The 20,963-nt window shown below is 45.8% G+C and overlaps 1 protein-coding gene across 1 annotated transcript in view; it reads left to right on the top strand.

The window, feature by feature from the left end:
• LOC143838577 (1-phosphatidylinositol 4,5-bisphosphate phosphodiesterase zeta-1-like) overlaps positions 1-20,963 on the top strand; it is a 47,068-nt gene that overhangs the window by 4,786 nt on the left and 21,319 nt on the right. Inside the window, exons 2-6 of the mRNA XM_077340109.1 lie at positions 187-308; positions 3,629-3,857; positions 12,995-13,196; positions 16,637-16,781; positions 18,866-19,018. Coding sequence (XP_077196224.1) covers positions 187-308; positions 3,629-3,857; positions 12,995-13,196; positions 16,637-16,781; positions 18,866-19,018 — 851 coding nt within the window. The remainder of the gene's footprint in view (positions 1-186; positions 309-3,628; positions 3,858-12,994; positions 13,197-16,636; positions 16,782-18,865; positions 19,019-20,963) is intronic.

Genomic DNA, 20,963 nt, shown 5'->3' with positions numbered 1-20,963 from the left:
TGGTGTACTTACAGCGTGGGTTGCGCCATACTTCCTCTTATTCAGTATGGGCAGGCTGGTCAGTACTGGTTGTAGTATGACGTGAAACAATTATCTTGCTCATGTGATTGTCCCATACTTGAACCAGTTCCCTGTTAGAAAGACCTCTGCTTGTTGAAAAATTCCTTAACTTCCTATTCTTTACATGGTTCTTAGACATAATCACCCCTGATTTTTTGAGTGGCAAGATCAATATAGACCAGACTTTGCAACTGCTCAACAGGTTTAATGTCTCCTACGACTATGTTCATGTGAAAAAATTGTTTAAGGTGAGAAATGCTATTTTTTTTAGAATGAAATATTTGCAATTAGTGCTTCATGGCTTTTAAAGTTAATATATCACATTCCAAATTTTAAATTTTCAGTTGTTCCTAAATAGAAATTTATTTTGCAAAGGCAAATTTCCCCATTGCTGCTCAATTATAGGTACTTAGTCTGCCACAAGACACGTCCTTGGTTTATTTTTTTCCCTTTGATAGCATTTCCTCTAAACGAAACAATTTGCGATAGCTAGATTCTAGTCTGGAAGTGCCTGAGAGACCAGCAAGATTTTGGAGGTGTAAAATTTTGAGCTTCAGAACTCCCTTTGTCAGACAACTTGGACTCTCAAAGGCCCTTTATGCACGGCGCCAGATTCTGCACGCTGGCGCCGTGCCGTTGTGTGCCCCGCCGTTTCCCGTGAGCGCACGGGAGCGGGGCATACTGGGTTGCCCCGACGTAGTGTGCGTGCGCTTTACACTGGGGCTAGGAGGCCCGGCCGAGGTAAGTGCAGCTGCACAGGCAGGGGAGGTGGGGAGGGGCTGGGGGATTGGGGGGTGGCAGGGGATTGCCCCTGCCAGCTCCGTGCCACTACGGAGCCCGCAGGGGCAAGCGGTGTCCCTTAAGGGACACCACAGGTTGAGGCTGGGCAGCCCGACAAGCCCGGCACTGCCGATTATGCATAGCGCTGGGCCGCCGCAGCCCTGGCTTACCCGGGAAGCTCCGGAAGATCCCGCATTCGCTTAACGCGGGTCTTACGGAAGCCCGGGGCCAGGAGGTGCCTGCACTTGCGGCGGCAGCATGAGTTCTCGGTGATTTTAACCGAAGCGCTGCTACCGCGAATACGGGCTGTGCATAATGGGCCAGAAGCTTATACACAAAAAATACTTGTTCTCTAAGGGGCTACTGGAGTTGAACTTAGCTGTTCTACTGCAGACCAGCATGGCTGCCCTATGAAACAATTTTTGATAGTTTGAGATGGTTAATAACTTAAAAGATGAAGCCCTTGACGCACGTACACATGACATGAGGAAAGAAACCTGAGAGTATCATCATTTGGCACCTGTCGCTATTTATTTTATTTATTATTTTATTATATTTTTATACTGCCTTCCTTTGCACCTCAGGAAGGTTTACAGCGAATTCGTAGAAGACTACAGTTAATGCATTATAAATATGAATGTAACATTTCTATAATTTCAACCTTATAACTTTAACTGTACAACCATTAACTGCATAACTTGGCATTATTTTTCTGAGAGTGTGCTGCCGGGTCAGGAGCTGCCCTGTGCTGTTGTCTGATTGGGTGCAGTTTGGTGGTGGTAGAAGGGGCTTCTGGAGGCTCTAATTGGTGTTGTTGTTTTTCTTTAGCCTCAACCAAAAGCCTGGTGGAAGAACGCCATTTTACAACCCCTGCAGAACTGTGCTAGCTCTGGCACGGCCCTGATCTCCTCTGGGAGTTCATTCCACAAAGTGGGGGCCAGGATGGAGAAAGCTCTAGCTCTGGTTGAGGGCAGGCAAGCCTCCCTTGTTGGTGTTTGCAGAGTGTAGTGCTCTTCGGGGGGCATAGGCAGCAAGGCAGTCCCTCAGATACTCAGGGCCCAGGCAGCATATGGCCTTAACGGTAATTACCAGAACCTTAAGTCTGATCCAGAATTCAACCAGTAAGCAGTGCAATTATTGGAGTGCTGGCTAAATGTGTGCCCTCCAGGGTGCTCCTGTGAGACCCCTGGCTGGACTAGTAGTTTCCAGATCAGGGAGAAGAGCAGGCCCACATAGACCAAGTTGCAGAAATCCAGTCTAGAGGAGACTGTCGCATGGGTCACTGTGGCTAAGTGTTCTGGGGCCAGGTAGGGCACTTATAGCTTGGCTTGGTGCAAGTGGAAGGATGCCAGTCGTGCTACTCTTGTGACCTATTCCTTCATGGAGAAAGAGGTGTCAAAATTGCACTCCATTCAGGCAGGACAATCTTGCAGACAGACGGGGCATGGAATGCCTCTTTCCCATCGATAGCATCAATAAGCCACAGTATCCTTATGAAGGAAGGAAGGAACTCCCCCTGGAAGGACCTTTGCTCCCTGGTGTGATTCCAGTTACAGAAACAAGATGGAGCTGCATTCCAAGCTGCAGGTTTGACCTCCCAGCTGGCTTTTCTTCTCCCTTCCTAGCATGATTCTGCTGTGTAGGTTTCTCTTCACAGTCATGAGGGCTTGCAGTGGAAGGGGCACAGCTCAGTGGCGGTAATGTGAAAGACCTCCATGAGCAGACTATACTGTCCTTAACAGACTGATGCTCTGATTGCATTGTTGAAGGCTTTCGTGGCTGGAGTCTACTGGCTGTGGGTTTTTCAGGCTGTGTTCCGGTAGTTTTATTTCCTAACGTTTCACCAGTAACGGGGGCTGGCATCTTCAGAGGTAGGACTCAGCAAGATGGGAATCCCTAAAGTGGCACAGAGAGATTCCCATCTTGCCGTGTCCTGCCTCTGAAGATACCAGCCATGGTTACTGTTGAAACATCAGAAACGAAAAACCAGACCATGGCCATGTAGCCTGGAAAACTCATAATAATCCAATACTCTGATTCATTGTAAGGCAGCTTCATGTGTTTGTGTGAAAAAAAAGTTATTTTCAAATGAAACCTTAATTTCTTGGAAAAGCTCAGGGATCCTGCTGCTCACCGCTCTTCTATACATACTTTTTTGGAAGAAGAAGAAGAGTTGGTTCTTATATGCCGCTTTTCCCTACCCGAAGGAGGCTCAAAGCGGCTTACAGTTGCCTTTCCTTTCCTCTCCCCACAACAGACACCCTATGAGGTAGGTGAAGCTGAGAGAGCCCTGATATCACTGCCAGGTCAGAACAGTTTTATCAGTGCCATGGCGAGCCCAAGGTCACCCAGCTGGCTACATGTGGAGGAGCGCAGAATCAAACCCAGCATGCCAGATTAGAAGTCCGCACTTCTAATCACTACACCAAACTGGCTCTGGACTGAGAAGGTGTCACAAATCCCAGGTCATTGTCAGGGTGTCACAAATCCCACCTCACTGGTAGCTAGAAATTTCATTGAGACATTTAGTAATTCCAGCAATTATTTTATGACGTTTTTATCAGCCCCACGTTTTGTCTAGAACGAAGCAATGAGAATCTGTCCTTAAAATGCATCTCCGTGAAGGCTGAAAAATAAGTCCAGCGCCTATATTTTGGTCCGGTTCCTGAGGCCAAAGAAAGTTTGTCAAAATTTATTATCATGTTTTAATGATGACGAGTGGGATATGAGTAGAGTAATACATAAAATTGAATTCATGCTAATGGGGTATTTCCTCTTTTTTCTTTAGAAAAATGACAAGCAGAAGGCTGGAGCTATTACCATGGAAGATTTCAGGGCAATTTATCGCGCTATCATGCACAGACCTGAATTTCACGAACTCTTTTGCACCTACGCACCGAACAAAAAATTCCTAACTGCGGACAAACTAGCCGAGTTTCTAAGAAAGGAACAATTTGAACTTGGAGGTGAAGGAAGAGCTGTTACACTAATTAACACTTACGAACCCATAGTAGAAGGTACACTCATTTAATGTCATAAATGAATTTGAAATCAGGAGCAATCATGACCATTTGTATAGTAAATAAATATGTAAACTAGGGGTCCCAATTGTAGTGCCCATGGGCACCGTGGTGGCTGCCCAGATCTGTCCCGGTGCCCACCAAGTGCTTTTAGACGGGGTGGGATAGAATCATAGAGTTGGAAGGGGCCATACAGGCCATCTAGTCCAACCCCCTGCTCAACGCAGGATCAGCCCAAAGCATCCTTGCAGGGGATCACCCTGCAAGTCTGTAAGGCTTATGTTTGGCTGTTAGAGATTTGATTGGCTGTGTGGGTATTTTGGGAAAGGTCGTTTTGGCAGCAGCTGCCAACTCGGCACAAGGATCTTCACAGTGTGGCTGAAGGTAATCCGCTGCAGTCATATTATGGCTGGCTCCACCTTCTGAGGCCGCCATGTTGCGGCTGTGCCCACGACACTGATTGAATTCCAAAGGTGCCCACCGGCTCAATAAATGTTGGGGACCCCTGGTGTATTAAATACATTTTTGTATTAAAATATGGATAAAACATAAGTAAAAATGTGTTTAAAACATGTAAAATAGTAAATATGATGTATCATTTGATGTATCTTCAGGAGAAAGTTTTATATCTTGTAAACTCCGCAACTCCAAATGTTATGAAATGTCTAGTGAGAGCATGAAATGTCTAGTGAGAGCATGAGAAAAAAAAACAGCTTGCAGTGAGCATGTGGGAGTATAATGGGTATCTGGAGGTCATGCAGCCACACTGGCCCGTGTAACAGAAGACCAATGCTGCAGCTGATATTCTGTTTTTCAGCAGCCATCCTTTTGTGGGGAGAAGCTGTTTATTGGTGCAGGCATCCTTCTCTCTTGGTCTTCCTGATCACATCATGGCTGGGAGAAGCATGGTCTGCAAGACCACAGTTTGTTGCACTGTCTTCTTGGATCATGTCCCTTATACATAAAGACAGCCTGGAATCCTAATCTCTACATGGTGTATGAATTCTTCAAATTAAGTTAAATCAAGTTGTTCTCTTTGAAATGTCAATGGAAATCATGACCTACAAACTTTTTTTTTTCCTTTAAAGAGCAACGTTTCTTCCCTCGGCTCTTTTTGTAAAGACATCACAGTGATGTCTGGGTTGGCTCTCTTAAAAAAAAATGGATGGATCATTCCTTGACTTGTCTTTATTGTTGCTTTTACATTTCTTAGTTTTAGTTTTAGGAATTTCTAAGTTGAAAAGTGAATTGTTTGTTTAATAAATAAGTTACAGTCAATTGAGGCTGCAGGCTGCATGTAGTATATGGGAGTAAATTGCATTGAACACAATTAGATTTGAGTTTAGTTGTAACCAAAAGGCACAACAGTTAAAGGGCTTAAGCTTTTGAACACAGCTGTCGTCTGAAAACATTGAACACAGGGGCATGCTTCTAACTAAACGTGCATTGTCTCAGGCTGTACTACTTTGTATGCATCAGATGGATAAACTTCTGTTTAGATATGAATTGAAACCATAAATGAATTTTTATTTACTGATCGATGGACTTATTGTTTGGGTCATCAGAAATGTATTTGGTTAAAAAAGCCGGGAAGTTAAATTTAAAGGTTTAATTACTTTCCTGGTAATCCTCTATGCAGGCCAGATAGCATCATGTGCAGTGAAAAATACCAATCCATGACTTTTCTGTTGTAATTTTGGTAACCTTTAAAAATATAATATGTTAAAGCATAATATTCTGTATGATTTTAAGAAAATAAATAAGCACTATATGCAAGGAAAGACTCTTAATGCTCTAAGCTTCCTGTATTTGTTATTGTATACCTTATTAATTTGACTGGTTTTCATGGCAATTTTAAGGAATGGCAACCACCCAGAGCTGTAAAGAATGGGCGATATAAAAATCCAAATAAATAAATAATAGATAAAAAAGTACAAATTTCACAATACAAAACCTTTAATGGCATTCACAATATAAAACAATATACAATCGGTTCTGTAATAAAAGTCTAAAAAACTGTGAGGGAAGTTACAAAAGGCAAGGGAGCGGCAAATACAAAAAGATGAAGCCAGTTATGTTTACTTCTTTACCCTATGGGACATTACTATAGATAAAAACTTGGCTACCTTTTCAGTGGTCTCCGAGCAATTATGGGTAAGCAGCAATTCAAGAGTCCTGCCATCTGAGACATTAGGGAAGGGTAGAAGTGGGGAGATCAAGTCAGAACGTTTGTTATACAGCTCACCTCGCAGAATGATATGGCAAACAGTCTGCTTCTGTATGGCAATACCTGCAAATTCTTTCATTGCGGGGGAATTCTATACCTGCCTTCAATCATTGCATAATAAATAAGTCAATTCATTTTCCACCAGCAGGCTCTATGCTGGCGAATGTTACTTGGTATTATTAAACTGACACCAGTTATTTGGAGAAAGTATTGTCTTGCTTTCTCTTTTTGAAGTCAATCTTGTGGATTAAAACACAGGCTGTGGCTTTTTTTTCTTGTATATTGGTACCAGTTATAAACACCCCACAAGTCTTCTCCAGTTTTAATCCATGCAGAGCTCCATTGCTGTCAATTATTGCTCCTGTTGAAACTGCCCAATGTTAGGAAGGTAACCATAATTTTACTCTGAAGTACTCTGTCTTTTTGGTGGAGGGATGTTTTAAATCAGGGGTAGTCAAACTGTGGCCCTCCAGATGTCCATGGACTGGACATCTGTAGGGCTGCAGTTTGACTACCTCTGTTTTAAAGGAACACATATTTGCAGTTTTTTTATAAATTCAGTAAAATGTAGGTTGAGCACTGGCAATTGCATAAGTTTTGTGCACTAATAGTGATATATTTGGTTCTTGTGTGTTTATGTTAACCATAATGTGGAAATAAACAGAATCCAAATACAAAATGAACAGTTTCAAAGCTATGTGTCTTCGTTCTGCCATTATCTATGTAATTCCATGTAACATTCATTATGTTTAGCATGTTCTTTGCCCTGTAAGTTGGCACACTGTGTTCTATGTGCTGAATTGTGTGGGTTTAAAAATTTACTCCTTTGTTAATTATTACCACAGTCATAATCTTTTTAGTGCCTCTTTCCCCACTACATTTTAAAAGGCTACATGTTCCACATTGACCAAGAACCTCAACTGTTTTCTCCAGGGGAACTGATCTCCGTCAGATGCAGGCTAGTTGTAATTCCTGAAGATCTCTAGCCCCCACCCTGGGGGTCAACAACCCTAGTAGCTCTCCTTTTTGCGGTGGGAGCCAGAGGCCTCCTAAGGAGCTCAGACTAGCTGAGAGCATGGTTGACAACTGAGAACTGTGCCTTCCACACATAGAACACTCACAGGCATTGATCAAGATGGGTGACTTTGTAAAAGAATAAAAGCAAAATCCATCAGCATCTTAAAAGACAAACAACATTTGTGGAAGGGAAGGAGCTTTCATGAATCACAGCTCACTTCTTCAGATAAGCTCCTTCCCCGCTATTTATTTATTATATTTATATACCACTCAGGGCGGTTTACAGGAAACTGTAAGGCTCAGGGCGATTTACAGGAAACAGGAAAAAGATACAGATAACATGGTAACAACAGATAATAACAGTAACAGTAATAACATAACAACAATAACCTTAACATGATCACAATAATAACAGAGTGATGGAGCTGCAAAAGAGCCTCAGCTCAACCCTTACTGGGACCCAGTGGGCAGATTAGTGGCAGTCATAGTAGGAGGGGGGAGCTCAGGGGCCAATTGGAAGCGATGGTTTGGGTCGACCTCAACCAAATGCCTGGTGGAGGAGCTCCCATTTGCAAGCCCTGTGGAACTGTGTAGGTTCTGTCAGGGCCCCGATCTCCTCTGGGAACTCGTTCTACCAGGTGGGGGCCAGTATGGAGAAAGCTCTGGCCCTGGTTGAGGTCAAGCGGACTTCCTTACAAACCTAGCCTTTAAGGTGTTGCTGTTCTCTTGGTCTTATCTACTGCCATAGGCATTAGTACAGGCGGCCTCCTTATATCCCTCAGCATTGTACAATGTGATATTGGTGTAGGCTGGCCATTGTATACCTGCAGAAATAGGTTTCCTCACTGATAGTAAGGCGTCCTCTTGCTATCCAGGATCAGATGCTAATCCATAACTCTGCTGTGGCTGTACGGTCCTTTGCTGCCGTCAGAGGGATAAAATCTTCCCGTGATATTTAATTTTCACAGGGGGGATATTCTTTGTGTATTAAAATAGCAGACTTTCAAACGTTACCATGTCAGAGAACGTGTTCCACATTTGTTGTGACATAAGGACATCTTGCGTTTTTCATGTAGCTGGGAGAATGATACAAAAACCCTTCCCTGTGTGAAATCAAGATCGAGAAAGATTATTACATCCAGAACCCAGCCCTGGTGGCTTCAAAAAGAAACACGCGGACCAGGCTTCCCTTTTCTCGCTTTGTGAAGCAAATGTTGAATTGCAGCCCACAATTAAAGATTTAGGGCACAACGAGGCCGCTTTTAGATCCCATTGATTTCGGTAGGAGAGAAGGTACATGCCTACCTCATGCCAAAATAAAAGCCCTTTTCTTTTTCTGGATCAGGAATTACCTTTCATTCACCGGCCACTTTCTCAGGAGGAAAGAGAGCTGCTAGGGGAATCATTCACACAAGCATTGGTGGCTGGGGGGGGGGGGGGGGGCAATAGAAGTCTTTTTTGTTTCCAAATGCTGGTAGATTAATTTGTATAACAATTTAAGCCCAATCTTCTAGGCTGCATAGGTAGATGTTTCAGTGGGATTTTAGGAAGTGAACTTCATAGGCCTTTGCTCTTAAAGAGCTGCCTGTTTCTATTTGAAATGGTCCAAAACGTTCCAACCGTGCTAGCCCCCAATCACCCCCCAAATACGCCAGGCTGGAAAACCTTTAATGCTTTTTATTTCGGCTGCAGGAAATCCAAAAAAAGATTTTCCTGGAAAACTTGTGTAAAGAACAATAGGGTTATATAAGGTTATATACCATTACCTGGGGGGTTGGGGTGCTGGTAACATGACTCAGACCAACGTGACAACTCCCCAATTCCATCTCCAGGATCACCCCCAAAGTCTCCAACTCAGCTCTGGAGTATCTGATGTGGCAAAGGATCAGGGGATCAGCCCTCAGGCCCCCAGATTTCTGCTTGACACAACATAGCAATTTCTGTTTTCTAATGTTATTGTTATGATCATGTCGAGTTATTATTATTATTATGTTATTACTGTTATCTCCTGTTACCATATGTATCTTTTCCTGTTTCCTGTAAACCGCCCTGAGCCCTCAGGGAGGGAAATAAACAAACAAACAAACAAACAAATAAATACCCTCACCTATGGTGTCAGCTCATATCAGATTCATCTCTATCCATAAGGATGAGTTACAACAACCCAAAGGTTACCAGCTCTCGGTTGGGAAATCCCTGGAGACTTTGGGGGTGGAGCCAGGAGTGGGCGGGATTTGGGGCAGGGAGGGACCACAGTGAATGCTATGGAGTCCCCCCACCAAGGCAGCCATTTTCTCCTGGGGAACTGATCCTGTAGGTGAGCTGTGAATCGGGAAGCCTCAGGTCCATTAAACCAGTGTGGTGCAATGGTTAAGAACAGTGGCTTCTAAGCAGGCGAGCCAGATTTGATTCTCCCGCTCTTCCACATGCAGCCAGCTGGGTGACCTTGGGCCCATCACAGTCCTGATAGTGCTGTTCCGACGGAGCAGTCCTATCAGAAGCTCACTCAGCCCCACCTCCCTCACAGGAACAGAGAGGACGGGAAGCTGATTGTGAACTGCTTTGAGACTCCTTCAGGCAGTCAAAAGCAGAGTATAAAAACCAACTCTTCTTCCTGTCTCCCTACCTTGCAAAACCAGATTATAAGAATATATCCTGAGTAACCCCAAAACTCTGCTTTGAGTCTACCTTTAATGTCACATATACCTCTTCCCTTCCCTTCCCTTCCCTTCCCTCCCTTCATTTTGATTCGTGTCTCTCTAAGCCGCTTTGGGGCTGAGATTTATTTTCCCCTTCCGTAAAGAGCTTAGCATATTTTCGCTGCTCTGTAAGTCGCTAATTATAATAACGCACATCGTAAGAAACACAGAGCTCTTCGCGACTATCATCCAGAGACCCGCCCCTTACAACAATGGCAAGGATGGATTTAACCTATAAATATCCCATTCAAACCCTGGAGGGTGCAGAAATGTTTCTATGGTATGCTATTCGAGACTTTGGAAAGCCCTGGTCAGGACAAGGGAATTTCACCAAGTTCAGGATGCAAAGAGTTAAGTATATCCAAGATCTTGGGAGCAGGGTGGGATTTTTTGATATATAATTCTGTGATAAGCAACAGAGGCAGAGGATTACTGTTAAAGAAACCATCCCACTGTCTTATTTTTGTCTGGAACTCTGATCATTTCCCAAGTAGAGCCTGGTTCAAGAGCACGAGGGGGTAGGACGGACTGTGCCATTTCAGGCTGCAGGTGGGTGGGGAGATCCAGCTATGAATATTCCTCATTTTCTCTGTGTTAAGGACAGACTAAAGGAAATACATCTTTACACACGGAGTGATAAAAATGTGCAAATCACTGCCGGAGGATGCCGTCGTGGCTCAGGAATAGACAGCTTCAAAAGGGGGTTAGATAGATTCATGGAGGATGAGTTTATTTGTCGTTTCTAGCCGTGCTGACTGAGGGGAACCTCCACATTCAGATGCACTATGCCTCTGAATCCCAGAGCCAGGAGGCAACCTCAGGAAAAGGTCTCAGTCTCTGGTCCTCCAGAGGAACTGGTTGGTCACTATGTGAGACAGGATGGACTAGTCCAGGGGTAGTCAATCTGTGGTCCTCCAGATGTTCATGGACTACAATTCCCACCAGCCCCTGCCGGCAAACACTGGCAGGGGCTCGTGGGAATTGTAGTCCACGAACATCTAGAGGACCACAGGTTGACTACCCCTGGACTAGATGGACCGTTGGTCTGATCCAGCAGGACAGTGTTCAAATGGTATGTTTTCATCTTCGCAAACAGGCTTCGTAGACTGGTTCCTTGGTGATATCTTGCTGTGGATTTTGAATGTTAGCGTAGCTCTTTAATTATAAAAGCCCGTAGACTATTATTCTACTGCATGTATTTGTTCACTTCTGGCTAGGCCAGGAGTCTTCAGCCTTACCCCCCCCTCCCCATTGGAACTTTGTTACCCTCTAAATGCAACCAACGCTTCCATGTTTCTCACATCACGGAAGAGAATCGGCAGTGGTGAGGAAACCATCTTTCAGGAATGGCTCCCCTTTCCTTAATGTCCTTCTCACTGAGGAAGATTCCAAGTCTCTATGAGATTCCGTGAACATGTGAGGGGCTGTGGGTCAGTGGTCGAGTACCTGCATGGCATGTAGAAAGTCCCAGGTTCAATCCCTGACATCCCCAATTGAAAGGACCAGATACGAGGTGACGGGAAAGATCTCTACCATATCGAGGATGGAGCAGAGTTGTTCTCTCTTGCCCCAGAGGGATGGATCAGAACCAGTGGGATGAAATTAATTCAGAAGAAATTCCGTCTAAACACAATGGAGGCATTGTGCAGGGGTTGGACTAGATGACCCAGGAAGTCCCTTCCAACTCTATGATTCTATGATTCTACTTCAAAAGAAATTCCGTCTAAACATCCGGAAGAAGTTCCTGACACTCAGGGCAGTTTCTCAGTGGAACAGGCTTCCTCGGGAGGTGGTGGGTTCTCCATCTTTGGAGATTTTTATACAGAGGCTGGATAGACATCTGACAGAGAGGCTGATTCTGTGAAGGCTTAAGGGGGTGGCACGTTACAGTGGATGAGCGATAGGGTTGTGAGTGTCCTGCGTAGTACAGGGGGTTGGGCTAGATGACCCAGGAGGTCCCTTCCAACTCTATGATTCCTAAATTCCATCTAAACATCCGGAAGAAGTTCCTGACAGAGCGGTTTCTCAGGGGAACAGGCTTCCTCGGCAGGTGGTGGGTTCTCCATCTTTGGAAATTTTTAAACAGAGGCTAGATAACCATCTGACGGAAAGGCTGATTCTGTGATGGCAAAGGGGTGGCCAGTTACAGTGGATGAGCGATAGGGTTGTGAGTGTCCTACATAGTGCAGGGGGTTGGACTAGATGACCCAGGAGGTCCCTTCCAACTCTGTGATTGTATGATTCTATGATTCTATGACCGCAGAGAGCTACTGCCAGTCTGAGTAGACAATCCTGACCTTGGATTGTTGAAGGTTTTCACGACCAAAATTGTTGTGGGTTTTGTGCGGCCATGGCCTGGTAGCTTTAGTCCCTGACATATCTCATGTAACTGTGGCTGGTTATCTCTTGGCGACTTGGTACAAAATTAAAAGCAATTAACTTTTATGATTCCCCCACGTGATAAGATAAAACAGCTTAAGGCTTAACACCTAAGAGCGTCATAAAGGAAGTGAAACACAAGAAAGGATCATGGCTGGCAACTTCAGATGTAGGACATGGCAGGAGGGGAATCTCTCCAAAGGGACACCAAGAGGGTTCCATCTTGCCGAGTTCTGCCTCCGAAGTTAAAGGCCAAATGTCAAGAAATTAGAACTACTAGACCGGTGGTCCCCAACCACCGGGTTGCGGCCCGGTGCTGGCCTGCGAAGGCCCTGGCACCGGGCCGCGGCTCCCTCTCCCTGCCCCCCCCCAGGCCGCAAGCTTCTTTTTGCGGGAGGAGGGGGGAAAGGGAAGTGCGGCCACTTGCGCAAACACGACAGTTTCGTTTGCGCATGTGCGGCCGTGCATGTGCGGCCATCGGATCGCCCTCCCACACCCACTGGTCCGCAGCCTAAAAAAGGTTGTGGACCACTGCACTAGACTACAGCCACGCGGTCCAGAATAGCTGCCACAACCAACCGACCTTGATGGCCCCATGGTCTGATGGCAGCAGAAGACAACAACGCTTGCCCATTCATCTAATGCCTTTGATGACACTGGATGAATGGAAGCTTCGAATTGGGGCCGAGGCAAGAGAGAGGTAAGGGGCTGTACAAACAACAGTGTTCCCAAACTGGGTTTGTCCCCAGCAGGAAAGCACACATCCAGAATCGAAGGTTGTTAATTCTCGAACGTGCTCATTTCCCTTTTAGCAAAGAACAAAAAAGAGATGACCTTTGAAGGCTTTGCCCGGTACCTGCTCTCAGAAGATTGCAGCCTGTTTAAAATCCTGCACAAAAAGGTTTATCAAGACATGTCCTATCCGATGTGTGATTACTTCATTTCGTCTTCGCACAATACCTACCTGATATCTGACCAGCTTGTAGGACCGAGTCATCTCTGGGGCTATTCCAGGTATTTATGATTAGGATATTTGGTTAATATAGCAGAGTTTGCCCTGTAATTGAACCATGATATTGTGTGCAATATATTGAGGTATGTGACACGAATCATCTTGCAAAAGTAAAAACTTACATTAATTCAGGTACGTTTAGTTTGCATTCAGGTTGCAGTAGAAGGGGGGGCGAGAGAGAGAGAGAGAGAGAGAGAGAGAGAGAGAGAGAGAGAGAGAGAGAGACCTAGGCCTATTCTGCACACAATAGATAATGCACTTTCAATGCACTTTAGAAGTAGATTATCCTGTTCTGCACAGGAAAATCCAAAGCACATTGAAAGTGCATTATCCTATGTGTGCAGACTAGGCCCTGATCTAAGCAGTCATGTCCCTGTCCCAAAATGCCAGATCATTGTTTGTATAATTATTATTGGACTTGTTGCCTGCCACACTCTGGCTCGTGGAGGCTTACAAATTCGTCCGCAACAAAAAAAAACAACCCGTTAAAAACCCCATTAAAACCATACTGGATGTAACAATATACATGTTAAACTTCAACAATATTGTATTTTTGTCTGTGGTTTTAATGGGTATTTTACTGAGGTTTTCGAACAGACTTCTGTCACCTGCCACGAGCCGTATGGGAGTGGCAGGTAAGAAATCTAATAAATACATAAATACAGTAATGGAGAGCTCCTCTAACCCCACTCGGAACTAATATAGGGGCACGAGGAGGAACACAGGACTCATAAGGATATGCTCTTAATACTGGGGGGGGGGGAGCAATCTTTTTTGCCATACTAGACCTGGTGAAAGAGCTCCATTTTGTGGCATCTTGGGTGTGGAAGTATGAGGACCTTGTTTCTACAGCTCTATAGAGATGTTTGACTCCATTAAGAGCCATGCAAAGAATGAAGAAGAACAAACAACAGAGAGAAGGGGACAGGGGGAGGAGGAAGAGTGTGAGGAAGAGGGAGAGGGGAAGAGGAAGGGAAAGGGAGGGAAGGAGAGGGAGAGGGAGGGAGAGAGGGGGAGAAGGAGGGAGAGAAGGGAAGAGAAGGGGAGAGGGCAACTCCTAGGTTAAGACAAAAAGCAGCATCAAGGCAATCACATCTATATGCACCTAGAGTGATGTGGTGCCCTCCAAGTTGAGGCATACTGAGTCGCTCTCTCCAAAGTTTCCATCTCATTTCTGGAGGTGAGGGCTGGAGGCTACTTGGATTGGATAAATATGTAGGACAGAGATCCATCAGTGTCTATTAGCCACAAGGTATAGATGGAACACAATGTTTGGGGCAGTGATGCCCTGTGGGAGGGCTTGTGGCTTCTGGTGTTCTGTTCCCTCTGATGGACCTCTTGAGGGCACCTTGCTTTGGGCCCTTGTGTGACACACAGAGTTGGACTGGATGGGCCATTGGCCTGATCCAACATGGGCCATTGGATGGGCCACTGGCCTAATCCAACATGGCTTCTCTTATGTGCTTACTTGCAATGCATTCCCCAGCCTAAGCCCCATCCTTCTACGCCAGTTGATTTCAACCAACATGGAAGTGCTGTTGACTCTGCTTATGAGGGAAATCAGTGGGCTATGTCTGATGTAAATCTGTGTAGGATCGTACTTCTAGTGGCGCAAAGGGCCTTACGCTGTGTCTCTTGAAGTCTTTTGAGTCACAGTGGTAGAGTCGCTGGCATGCCGGATTAGAAAGGGATCCAGGTTTGAATCTTTTCTTTGCTATGGAAGCTTAGTGGTCTACGTTGGGCCAATCCCTGTGACTCAGCCTAACTTCTTGGGAGAATTAAAGAGGGGAGATTGAAGTTGCAAGCCACCTTGGGTCCCTGCTGGGAATAAAATGAATGAATGAATGAATGAATGAATGAATGAATGAATGAATATTTCTGATTGTTGAAGAACCATGAAGATGGCCATGGCAAGCATCAAATAGGGTTTCGCCATAAAAAAAAAACAAAAAAAAAACTGCCCCAAGCTTCCTGGGAGAAGTATAAGATACAGACATGAGAAATACATACAACCATGCATCGTAGCCTGTAGTTTATTTATATTTATTTATATTTCTATACCGCCCTCCCCCGAAGGCTCAGGGCAGTTTACAGGGAACAGGAAACAGATAGAGATAACATGGGATAACATATGTGACAACAGCAATAACAGTGCAAAAAACAATAACCCCAACATGATAACAGCAATAATAATATGACAAAACTGCAAAGGAGCCTCAGCTCAACTCTTACTGGGACCCAGTGGGCTAGGCAGATTAGTCGCGGTCGTAATAGGAAGCGGGGGCCTGAGGGCCAATTGGAAGCGATGGTCCGGGTCAACCTCAACCAAATGCCTGGTGGAGGAACTCCCTTTTGCAGGCCCTGCGGAACTGTTTGGGTACCGTCAGGGCCCTGATCTCCTCCGGGAGCTCGTTCCACCAGGTGGCCAGAATGGAGAAAGCTCTGATGGAGCTGAACCAGATGCCACTCTTACTGAAACAAGGCAGAGACGGCTTCCAGCATACATACATAGTAGAGATGCATCTATCAAACATCCCTAGAGAGTCATGGTCATTGGTTGCTGTCAGTTTGAAGTGGGAGAGAATGCTGGGTACTTATAGAATCACTGGATTCCTTCAGTGGAGGCTGATCAGTTGGCTGGCAGGAGGACTTACCAGGAGAACAACCTGGACTGGCTTGCTGGCATTGCACAGGAAGTGATGTCATCTTGCCAGCGACACCCGGGCAACGCTCTGGCGTGTCACAAAAAACGCTATGGTAGAAACTAGTTTTACCATTGACTAGTTTCCCCCCAAATAACAGAGCATTGCAGCAATGTTGCTGAGTGATGATGTCACTTCCTGTGTGATGCTGGCCATGAGACCTGGATCTTTCTCTTTCTCCTGGGATGTCTCCCCAATCCCCCCACCAGTTGCCGGAAAGGACCTGGCAACACTTGAGTGCCATGATATTTCCTTATCCCTGTGGTAGCACAAAGAATTTCAGGACAAAGATAAATTACTTTTCTAAATCCCTGACAAATTCTCAAGATATAGGTCTCTTGGTAGAGTCCAGCCTTTGTATCTAAACAAAGAGAAGAAGAAGAGGTGGGTTTTATATGCCACTTTTCTCTACCAGGAGTCTCAAAGTCTTCCCTTTCATCTCCCCAAAACAGACACCCTGTGAGGGAGGTAAGGCTGAGAGAGCTCTGAGAAGACTGCTCTGTGAGAACAGCACTATCAGGGCTGTGACAAGCCCAAGGTCACCCAGCTGGCTGCACGCGCATCAAACCCGGCTCGGCAGATTAGAAGCCGCCACCCTTAATCACTCTGCCACGCTGGTTCTTTTAGAGCTCCTCAGAAACCAGAAGTCAAAATAATGCTGATCCGTAGGGCACTGGCAGTTCTTTTTTTGCAATGAAACCAGTATGTTAATATTCCTTCTTGTGTGTATGTGTGTGAAGCGCCCTCAGGAAGGGATGCCGTTGCCTGGAAATCGATTGCTGGGATGGGCAGGACAACGAGCCCATCGTTTATCACGGACACACCTTAACCAGCAAGATTACCTTCAAGAGCGTCATCAGTGTGATCCATAAGCATGCTTTTGAGGTAGGTGCATCAAGGTACAGGTATCCCCTGTGCAAGCACCGGGTCATGTCTGACCCTTGGGGTGACGCCCTCTAGCGTTTTCATGGCAGACTCAATACGGGGTGGTTTGCCAGTGCCTTCCCCAGTCATTACCGTTTACCCCCCAGCAAGCTGGGTACTCATTTTACCGACCTCAGAAGGATGGAAGGCTGAGTCAACCTTGAGCCGGCTGCTGGGATCGATCTCCCAGCCTCATGGCCAGAGCTTCAGACCGCATGTTGGCTGCCTTACCACCCTGCACCACAAGAGGCTCTTTGAGAACAGCACTATCTCTTTGAGAACAGCACTATCTGCATCAAGGAAACATGCAGATAATTGCGTGCTTTGGGGGTGGTGAAGGATTTGTACTCTTGATGATGTCTTCCTTCCTCTTTTCTCACCTGCTACTCATGCCTCCTTTCCTCTTTTCTCACCTCACTGGTGCCTCCTCTCCTCCCTCACTCCCACTGGTGCCTCCTTTCCTTTTCTCTCACCCCAACTGAGGCCACCTCTCCTCTTCTCTCACCTCCTGCTGCCTCCTCTCCCTTTTTTTCTCATCCCTAACTGAGGCCTCCTCTCTTCTTCTCTCACCTCCTGCTGCCTCCTTTCCTTTTTTTCTCATCCCTAACTGAGGCCTCCTCTCTTCTTCTCTCACCCCCTGATGCCTTTCCCTTTTCTCTCACCCCCTGATGTCTCCTTTCCTTTTCTCTCACCCCACTGAGGCCTCCTTCTCAGCCCATTCTGCACACATTGGATAATGCAAGTTCAATGTACTTTTGCAGCTGGATCTTCCTGTGCAGAACAGGATAATCCATTTCTAAAGGGCACTGAAAGTGCATTATCCAACGTGTGCAGAATGGGTCCTCCTTTCCCCCTCAACTTCATGCTGCCTTGTTGCCCTTACTTGACCATTTCTCCTTTCCTCTCCCCCTCTCCAGCTGTCTAGCTGACTTTGCAATTCTCTCTTCCCCATATGGAGGCAATGGAGGCACACAACTCTTCCTATAGTTCCAGTAGTTCAGTCTCCCCTGGTGGGACTGAGGGGAACAAGAATAAGTAGCTATTGTGATCCCTCCAGAGTCCCACATGTCGGAATCTCCTGCCATGTTGCTAGAGGAGGCATTGGCAGTGGTGGCTGTTTCCAATGCAGGTGCAAGAATGTTCTCCTCATAGGAGAAGGGAGATCAGTGGCGGACCCTCATCCAGACCCTGGGCCTTAGCAAGACCGTTTATGCACTGGAGGTTTCATGCCAGGCTGCAGGCTGGAGTTTTAGTCCTGGCAGGTTGCCCCACCTCTTCCTGCACCCACACAGGGGAGCATTTGGCCTGGTGCATCTCATCCGCCCCCGATCTGTGCTCCTGCACGGGAGATGGGGCAGTGAAGTTCTCAGTGCATAAACGGTCCAAGAGCCTAGATTTACTAAGTGTTGATGCCGTCCCTGAGAAATATGTGTTTATCAAAGGGTACTTGTTGTGAATGATCCACAAAGGCAGTTTCTGGAGCACTTTGTGGAAGAAGAATGTTCAGAGAAGAGAAATGAAATAAATTTCCTGGACAGCACAACAGGTCCTTAGAATCTTGGCCAAGGATCTCAAGGTCTAGAAGTATACAAAAGGATAAACCCATCACAACCGGTAAAGGTCATCCTTTTTGCCTTCAAGCCAACTTCAAAATATTTGGAACTGGTTCATGAAAAGGGCCTTCCCATGTTGAATTTCACAGGCAACATTGGGAAACTGCATGCATTTCAAAGATTTGAATTTATATGGATACACTTTGGCCAGTTTTGGTGACATTTTATTGCCTGCCCAGTTGATCTCGGGAATCAAAAGCTGGTTCTCCAGCCTTCTGATTTCTGAAACAGTGCTGATTTGCAGTTGGATGTCTTAAAAAAAAAACCTTTTAAAAAAAAAGTCAAGGGTTTATATAAAAAAAAATTATTTAGGAGTGTGCCCAGAAGGTCCATTTCATTCCCCTTCAGCTCTACAGGATAGCTTTTGGTGACCCTGTATTTGCATGCCTTCTATAATGCAGAGGATTTATGGCTCTTATTTTGTATTTTTAGTCATCAGACTATCCCATCGTTCTGTCTCTGGAGAATCACTGCAGCCCTCCACAACAGGAGGTCATGGCAGCTTACATGTTAGATATTCTGGGGGATCAACTGGTTACTTCTACAATTAATAACGAGATGCCCACCGAGCTTCCATCTCCAGAGGTAAACCCAGTTATCTTTTTTAAAACCTCTGCCGTTGCTTTCCCTTCTTTTAAAAAACCTCTGCCACTGCTGTCCCTTAAAAACCTCTGCCGTTGCCTTCTTTTAAAAAACCTCTGCCACTGCTGTCCCTTCTTTTAAAAAACCTCTGCCGTTGCCTTCCCTTCTTTTACAACCTCTGCCACTGCTGTCACTTAAAAACCTCTGCCGTTGCCTTCCCTTCTTTTAAAAAACCTCTGCCACTGCTGTCCCTTAAAAACCTCTGCCGTTGCCTTCTTTTAAAAAACCTCTGCCACTGCTGTCCCTTCTTTTAAAAAACCTCTGCCGTTGCCTTCTTTTAAAAAACCTCTGCCACTGCTGTCCCTTCTTTTAAAAAACCTCTGCCGTTGCCTTCCCTTCTTTTACAACCTCTGCCACTGCTGTCACTTAAAAACCTCTGCCGTTGCCTTCCCTTCTTTTAAAACCTCTGCCCTTGCTGTGCACGTTCATTGTGAACGTTTATGGAACTGTGTGTCTGTGTTCATTGCCACCAATTCCCTCCTGACTTAAGGGGATGCTACAAATGAATGTCCTTCGAAACGACCTCTGCAGAGACCATGCTGGTTCTGCTTCAACAGGGCTTGTTTCTCAACGTACCTAATAGCCACCTTTAATGACGGTTCCCACCAATTTACCTAGAGCTGCTTAAAAGAATGGTAATTTCTTGGATGCCCTCCCATCCCTTATTCAAAGTAAACACGGCATGTGCTGCTTCTCAGCCCTATTGCTCAGGGGACCATTTTAGTGGCTTATTATCATCACCAGACAAAGCAACAATATCTCGTGTTTAAAGGTTTGGTATATCCATCCAGACCCTGCAGAAATGTGTCAGTGTTTAATTTGTTGATGAAACCTGAGCATTTGATGCCTTGGCACTTCTTTTTGACTTCGAATAAACAGAGGCTAGATAGATGGAGGTCCTATGGCAGGGGTAGTCAAACTGCGGCCCTCCAGATGTCCATGGACTACAATTCCCATGAGCCCCTGCCAGTGGTTGCTGGCAGGGGCTTATGGGAATTGTAGTCCATGGACATCTGGAGGGCCGCAGTTTGACTACCCCTGTCCTATGGCTATGCAGGAAGGATCCTAACAAAGAAGTGCACTTGCCCATCCTGGATCTGTCAGTGGCTCACTCCGCCAGGAACTTGGATGTGATCCTTAATGCCTCCATCTCTATGGAGGCACAGGTCACAAGAGCAGTACGGCTGGCCTTCTACCACCTGCAACTACCAGCACCCTACTTGGCCTAGGAACTCCTAGCCACATTGATCCATGCAAGGGTCACCTCTAGACTGGACTTCTGCAACTCGCTTTACGCAGGCCTCCTCTTAACCTTGATCTGGAAACTACAGCTGTCCAGAATGCAGTAGCCAAGATCCTCACGGGAACACTGTGGAGGTCTCACATTCAACCCGCCCTTCAACAATTGCGCTGGTTATCAGTTGAATTCTGGTAATCACTTTTAAGGTCATACATGGTTTGGGTCCAGTATACCTAAGGAACTGCCTCATTGGCTTTACCCCCCCCCCAGAGCGCTTTACGCTCCAGCACCTCCAACTGGCTGGTGATCCTGGCCCCAAAGAAGCACGTCTGACCTCAACCAGGGGCAGGGCTTTCTCTATCCTGGCCCCCACCTGGTGAAATGAGCTCCCTGAAGAGATCAACTGCAGTTCCACCAGGCTTTTGATTGAGGTTGATCAAACCAACAACACCTGCTGGCCTCCACCAGAAACCCCTCCCCCTGAATTGATCCTGAACCAACCAATGTATAGCTGATAGTGTTGTCACCATTATTGTTGGAACTGTTGTATAGATGTATTGATGGAAGTATTGTTGGAACTGCCATTACTGGTTGTTGAAACTACTGTCACTATTATAAGTTTGATGTTGATGAAATATGTTAATCTCC

This window comes from Paroedura picta, chromosome 5, assembly GCF_049243985.1.
Source record: "Paroedura picta isolate Pp20150507F chromosome 5, Ppicta_v3.0, whole genome shotgun sequence".
NCBI classification, from domain to species: domain Eukaryota; kingdom Metazoa; phylum Chordata; class Lepidosauria; order Squamata; family Gekkonidae; genus Paroedura; species Paroedura picta.
This window is presented reverse-complemented; position numbering and strand designations above follow the sequence as displayed.